Source organism: Mus caroli, chromosome 5 (genome assembly GCF_900094665.2).
Source record: "Mus caroli chromosome 5, CAROLI_EIJ_v1.1, whole genome shotgun sequence".
NCBI classification, from domain to species: Eukaryota; Metazoa; Chordata; class Mammalia; order Rodentia; family Muridae; genus Mus; species Mus caroli.
In genome coordinates this window covers 114,418,074-114,425,591 of record NC_034574.1, presented here as the reverse complement: position 1 = coordinate 114,425,591, position 7,518 = coordinate 114,418,074, and the positions used below count along the sequence as shown (strand labels likewise).

Genomic DNA, 7,518 nt, shown 5'->3' with positions numbered 1-7,518 from the left:
AAAAAAAAAAAAAAAAAAAAAAAAAAAAAAAAAAAGAAGTCAGACAGCAGCGAAGCTTCACAGGGTGAAGCACCAGCCCTTCCCCGAGGCTCTGCTGCAGCCAGCAGCGAGGCTCCACTATGCCTCTCTTACATTGTCACTAGTACCTTTACTTCTCTTTGTTTCTGTTAATGGAGGGTGCAGACAAGAATTTAGTGACATTTTGTTTTTATTGTTTCCTCCCAACAAAAGACACAAGTTTCTGTTACTAACAAGGATACATATTATAACTATTGGGGAGGGGTGACCTAGGGATTTATGCATGTATCCTAGCCAAAATAGGCAGCCAAAATCACCTTCAACTTTTCTTTTTTTCCTGGTTATCTTCTTCTTTTCTTTTTTGAGACAGGGTCTCAATGTAACCTTGGCTAGGTGGAACTTGCTATGTACATCAGGCTGGCCTTGAATCTATCTACCTATACCTCCCAAATACTAGGATTAAAGAGAAAAAAATATTGTACTTTTGTATTTATTTGTATATGTGTGGAATACACATGTGCCACGGTGTGATCTGAAAGCTAGCCGGTCTATATAGTAAGTTCCAGGCCAGCCAGGGCCACACCATGAAACCCATAAATAGATAGATAGATAGATAGATAAAATGCCAGCCTGGCATGGTGGTGCATGCCTGCCATTCCAGCAATCAGGAAGATGAGGGAAGAGGATCACACAAGGACCAAAGAATATCTCCATGTGATCTAGTCCATCATTTGCCCATTTTAAGCCATTCCCGTGCCTTGCCCACTTGGACGGACTATATCCTCTTGAACTGAGCCTAACAGCCTTGCCATCTTTTAAAAAGCAGAGGGGGCTGGAGGAATGGCTCAGTTCGCAAGAGCACTGGCTGCTCACCACAGGAGTGGGATTTGATTTCCAGCAACCACGCGGCTGCTCACAAACACCTTCACTTCAGAGACGCTGACATCTTCTTCTCACTTCCAGTCACCAGGTAAGCATGGGATGCAGACACACACGCAGACAAAACACCTGAACACATCCAATAATAACAACAACAAAAGTGCGATAAAAACATCTAATATTTAGACCCAATATTCTGAGCTTTCTCTTAGAACACAAGTCTGATGAGTGGACAAACCCTTCAGTGCTTCCTGCTGCCTTTTAAACCAGAACAAGAGGCCAGCCACCTACAATTCCAGCATCCAGGGAATGGAGGCAGGAATGTCAGCAGCGCAAGGTCTTCCCTGGCTACAAACTGGTGTGTGGTCAACCTGAACGAAATGGAAAGGGCCAACCTCTCAAAGAAAAGAGCTTTCCAGACCCTGTTCCTCTGCTGTCTGGTTCCATTTCTACTCTAGCACCTCCTGTAGAGGAATTTAATCTAGTAACAGGCGGCTCTGGCAAGGAATCACATCCAAAGACCTAGGTTCGTGTGACCTGGCTAGAATGCAGACATGCCATCCATACACCTTTAACCCCAAACAACGAAGGTTAAGGTTGTGAATGATGCAGTCATGTGTGAAAGTGACAGATTAGAGAAAGATCTGACAGAATGAACTGAATGAAGATAGGATATGCCCAACTCTCAAGAGGACAGCACAGAAAGAATGGAGGAGAGGGAGAGAGATGAAGAGAGAGAGAGAAGGAGATAGGGAAGGGAAGAAGAGAGAGAGAGAAGGAGATAGGGAAGGGAAGAAGAGAGAGAGAGAGAAAGAGAGAGCGAGCAAGCAGTTTTACTGGGACGGTTTTACAGACAGGCAGCAGGTGAAGACAGAACCTGCCAGAGAATGACAAGGAGCCAGCTGACTAGAACAGGTTGCCAGAGCTGCTCTGAGGCCCAGCAGAGCAGTTCAGTGAGAAGTAAGTTTGAATCAGTCAGCTTGGACAAGAGTTTGGGTCAGAACAGCTGAATTGAACCAGCCAGTGTTCAGACAGAACTGGAAATGGTGAGCTTATTCAGCAGTAAAGCCTCCAAGATGACAGTTCATCTGGTTAATAAAAATTGTTAATTACAGGGGTTGGAAAGATTGCAGTTAAGAGCACTGAGTGCTCTTCCAGAAGTCCTGAGTTCAATTCCCAGCAACCACATGGTGGCTCACAACCATCTGTAATGGGATCTGAATGTAATGGTGTGTCTGAAGAGAGCTTCAGTGTACTCAAAAAAAAAAAAAAAAAAAAAGAGCCAGGCGTGGTGGCGCACGCCTTTAATCCCAGCACTCAGGAGGCAGGGGCAGGCGGATTTCAAAGTTCGAGGCCAGCCTGGTCTACAGAGTGAGTTCCAGGACAGCCAGGGCTACACAGAGAAACCCTGTCTCGAAAAACCATAAAGAAAGAGAGAAAGAAAGAAAGTTATGGTCACAGCTGGGCGTGGTGGCGCACGCCTGCTTTTGATCCTGGCACTCAGGAGGCAGAGGCAGGTAAATCTCAATGAGTTTGAGGCCAGCCTGGTCTACAAATTGGTTCTAGGGCTGCTGTTAACTCTTGGGGTTGGTTAGTGGGTTAACAGGTCTCTCATTATCAGGATTCTATTATCCTCAATCCCATGTAACTTTTTCCAACAATTGTTTTCTTTTCTCCCTGACCCCAGTGCTAAACACTGACCTGTGGCATACTTACACTGGAGAGACACTACCATGGCTTTTGGGGTGTTTATATTCTCACTAAAGAAGAAAAGATATTGGGTGGTGTTTTGTTTTGCACCCCTCCCCCAGCTTTGTAGCCTTAGCTACACAGTAGTCCAGTATGTAGTTCCAGTCGTCCTGGAGCTCACTCTGTAGACCAGGCTGGCCTTGACTCATAAAGATCTTCCTGTCTCTGCCTCCAAGTGCTGGGATAAAAGGCAGGCAACAGCACTGCCCAGCTAAGAAAAGATATTGCACCAAGTGAAATTTCTACAGAAAGTCAAATGGGCTGGCATAATAGCTCAGGAGTGTTGGTCATGCAGACAGATGAGAGCTGAGTTTGAACCCTAGAACCAAGTGAAAAGGATAACACAGTGGCACACGTGTGTCCCAGTGCTGGGGAGGCAGACACAGGTCAGTCACTGGGAGTTCAACAGTCTGTCTAGCAAGTGCTAGGCCAAAGAGACCCGAAGTCAAAAAAACAAGGTAGAAGGTACCTGAGGAATGACACCCAAGGTTGACCTCTGGTCTTTACATGTGCACACAGGTACACTTGCACACACACTCTCGCACACAAGCAAACGTGCAACAGTCACCACTCACCCTATACCTCATCACTTCTAAGATTCACAGTTGACACTGCCCAATAAAAGACTCAGAATAAATAATTACCCTTGACTGAAGACCTTTCAAGTTTTTACTAATGAGCTACAGTAGAATAATTACCTGCCCTATGGTTTGACTAGACACCCAAGGGAAACATCCTACCTCATCAATGAAGTGACTGTCATTGGAGTCTGCTGTAACCGTGTTACACCTGATCCAATCTAAGACTGCAATGCAAAACAGATTAGAACAAAGGATTTTTGTGTGTGCATGTGTGTGTTCACAGGTTGGTGCTGTGTGTCTCAAAGTCAGAGGACAACTTCCCAGAGAAGGTTCTCTCCTAACACCATGTGGGTTCCCAGGATGACTCTCAGATGATCAGGAATGGCAGCCTGTGCCTTTGTGCACTGAGCCACCTCACAGCCCCAACATAGGCAATAATAGCAGGAAAAAAGCACCGGGCTTCCCAACTCAAACAAAAGTGTCAACTGGTGAGAACTGGCAAGAGGTTATCTCAAAAAGGCAGAAGGATGGCTCTTGGCACTAGCCTCTAATCCCAGCCCTCACAGACTGAGACAGGAGGGTCTTGAGCTTGAGACCAGCAGGAGCAACTCAGGGAAGCTGCAGGCCTGTCTGGACTACAGAAGCCTGTGTTCAACCCCAACCTACAACTCACTGCTTACAGCCTGAGCCCACGGATCTGTCCAGCCTCCAGTTCCCAGTGACTAGCTCTCAGCACTGAACATCAATCTATGGCTGAGCTACAAGCTGATGAGCTTGCTCATGGGTCAGCTAGTACTGTCTGGATTTGAGGATTACCAGTTGTTTGGGAGCATTGATGTGTTTGAATACAGTTCAGGAGCTCTAAGTACGAAGCCTGTAGCAAGGCCTATCCACTTTATGTTAGCCCCTCAGAAGCCCTCCTCTACTCTCTCTACTAGCTGTTAACAAAAGCCACATAATTCAGATTTCACTTTGAAAATATGACCTGTCGCTTCTGATTAATAAATATATCCTGATGTTTGGCAATGTAAAATGGTACTTTTTATTGAGCAATTCAAAACATAACTGAATATAAGACCAATAAAGTTCCCCTTGGTCTTCAAGAACAATGTTATAAATCTAATTATTCTTAAAAAAAAGGTTTTAGTCTTTTTATAAAAGACTTTTCAGAAAAAGGAGAAGTCAACATTCCTTGTCTGTGTAAGGATGTGATTCACAAACCATGAACCCTTAACTTAGGTTTTACTTTCTATTACCCAGAAGCAGGACAGTGGAAAGTCAGAGACAAGCCTGGTCCACACGGGGACTGCAAAAGCAGGATGTGCAGCCATGGGGAAATCTGAGTCCTCTTCCCGCTAGCCCCCACCCCTGCAATCTTAGAAGAATCAACGTGACGCAACTTCTAACACAGTGGTTAAGAGCCTGGCCGGGCGTGGTGGCGCACACCTTTAATCCCAGCACTCGGGAGGCAGAGGCAGGCGGATTTCTGAGTTCAAAGCCAGCCTGGTCTACAAAGTGAGTTCCAGGAAACAGCCAGGGCTAAAAAAAAACCCCTTTCTCAAAAAAAAAAAAAAAAAAAAAAAAAAAAGACACCTAGCCTGGAGTTCAAATCCCAAGTCCAGGATGTATCTGAGCTGGATAAATCACTTAAGAGCAATAGTATTCCTGCTCCAGCTGTCTACAGGGAGTGTGTGTGTGTGTGTGTGTGTGTGTGCGCGCGTGCGTGCGCGCGCGCCTTGAAAGCTCAAGGGCACAGACTGGATTAAGTGTTCTGAACTCATTTTGATTACCACAGGGCCATTACTGCTAGAAACAAGTGATGGGAAGGTAAGCCATCAAACAACAGAGCACCAAGGGCTGTTGAGATGGCGAGGTGAGGTGTACTTACCATCATTCCTGATAACATTTATGATAGCCCAGGACCTTTATGATAGGGAAGAACCAACTTCCTCTTGCATGATGTCCTCTGAACTCCACAGGCTCACAATGTCATTCATGTGACCACACCCCACCACACACACGCCCAAAAAACATTTCTTCAACAAATAGAATAAAAAAAAAATGTCGGGCTGGTGAGATGGCTCAGAGCACCCGACTGCTCTTCCAAAGATCCAGAGTGCAAATCCCAGCAACCACATGGTGACTCACAACCATCAGTAACGAGATCTGACACCCTCTTCTGGTGTGTCTGAAGACAGCTACAGTGTACTTACATATAATAAATAAACAAATCTTTAAAAAAAAATGTCATCACACACACATATGAAAGTGTGATTGCTGGACATAGGGCCATGTGACTGTAATCCCAACAGTTGGGAGGCACAGGCAGGGGAGCTGAAAGCTTGAGTCCAGTTCTAAGGAGTTCAAGACCTGGTACTTAAAAAAAGAAAAGAGCACCGGGCAGTGGTAGTGCCTGCCTTTAATCCCAGCACTTGGGAGGCAGAGGCAGGCTGATGTCTGAGTTCGAGGCCAGCCTGGTCTACAAGGTGAGTTCCAGGACAGCCAGGGCTACACAGAGAAACCCTGTCTCGAAAAAGAAAAAAGAAAGAAAGGAAGGAAGGAAGGAAGGAAGGAGCAGCTGGGTTTGGTGGCACCTTTAATCCCCGCACTCGGAAGGCAGAAAGCAGGTGATTTCTATGAGTTCCACACAGTCGAGGGCCACATAGAGAGGTCCTGTTCCAGCCCCAGCACCCACATCCTGGCTTACAACAGTCTGTAACTACAGCTCCAGGACATCCTGATGCCCCTCTTCAAGCACCAGGAATGCATGTGGTGCACAGACATCAAACTGGCAAGAACCCACATTTGTACCAATTTGCTAGAGACACAAGCACCCACTCTGCCAAGGGGAGGGGGGAACCCCTAAAAACGAAAGAGCCCAAAACCCATAGCCACACTGAAAACTGAGGTCTGCTGTAGCAAAAAAAAAAAAAAAAAAAAAAAAAGCACTGACCTTGATATAGCTCCCTTCCTCATCATTACCTGAGACAAGACCATACAACCATCAACGAGGCGAGCGAGACATCGCAAAATAAAATTAAATAAATAAATAAATAAGGCACCACTTCCAATAACAGAACATCTCAGTCACTGCAAAGGTGATTCTTTTTATTCTACTACGGTGGGAGATGACGATAAAGACACATCTTGAAAGCCTGCGGGGTTTGGGATGCGCGCCGTGGAGAGGAGTCCACGCAAGCTAAAGCACGAGGAAGTCAAGAGGCACAGAATAAACCTCAGACACGGTGCTAAAAGGTAAAAAAAAAAAAAACAAAACAAAACAAAAAAACCTTCCATTCCAGCAGCCTGGCCGACCGCTCGGGCAACACCAGCTCCTGCCATCTCTTGCCCGCTATTCTGGGCCCGCGACCCCCTCCCCCCCGCCTCCCACGTGTGCCCAGAGCAGCTGTTCCAGCATCAGGATGGGACTCGGGTCTCAGTGACCTTGCATCAGCCCCTTCCCTTCTCCGGGTCTCAGTTTCCCCACGTGCACTTAGACTACATCCTGTAAGACAGCCCTCCCAGTATCCTCATCCTGGTACCCAGAGCCATCATCACTGGAGTATCTCCCCTCCCGAGGCGAGCGCTCCCACCGTTGCGCCGGACCGCTTGTCACCTGCAAGAAAGACCCCGCGGGGGTTCCTCGGGAGCGGCTGGAATAAAGCAACCTGCCGGGAGCGCCGGTCTCCAAGCGGCGGCGCGATCCGCGCAGCGTTGACAGCGGCGCGCACCCGCCGTTGTCGTGTCGCCTCCGGGACCAGCGACGCCGGGGTCGGCGCCTAAGCGAGGGCGAGGCTGCGGCCTAGCGCACCGCGCGGTCCGCCCCCTCGCCGCCCCGCCCCGCGCGCGGCCCCAGCGACCCTCCCTGGCCTTCGCCCGAACCGGGGCACGCTTTGTCTCGCCGTGGTGGCTAACAGACCGGCTCCGGGGTACTCACCGTAAATGGGCCGGAGGCGCCGGTCGTTAGGGTCCTGCACATGGCCCCGCGTCGCCATGATGACAAGCGCAGAACCGCAGTGCGCACGCGCTGAGCAGGTCCCCGGGAAGGGGCCGTTAAAGGGCCAGCGTCGACCTCGCCGACGTATCGCGATAGTGGAGGGGAGGTACGGCGGAGTGCGCCTGCGTAGAAAGGGTGGCTCGCCTCTCCTTTAATTGGCGGTGTGGTTTGATTTTCTTCTTTTTTTGCCTGAGGAGTCATCGGGACCCCAGGGGCGGTTGTCGCGGTTGAAGGCTTGGAGAGCGAGAATGCGGTTTAATCTCGCTGACTGTAACAGCTAGAAGAACCAGTTGG

General features: G+C 48.3%; 1 protein-coding gene across 1 annotated transcript in view; it reads right to left on the bottom strand.

Moving 5' to 3' along the window:
* The window catches only part of Naa25 (N(alpha)-acetyltransferase 25, NatB auxiliary subunit), a 46,292-nt gene extending 39,020 nt beyond the window's left edge, over window positions 1-7,272 (bottom strand). The window contains exon 1 of the mRNA XM_021161999.2: window positions 7,165-7,272. Within this exon, the coding sequence (XP_021017658.1) occupies window positions 7,165-7,222 (58 nt within the window). The 5' untranslated portion in view covers window positions 7,223-7,272. The remainder of the gene's footprint in view (window positions 1-7,164) is intronic.
* Window positions 7,273-7,518: the final 246 nt, after the last annotated feature.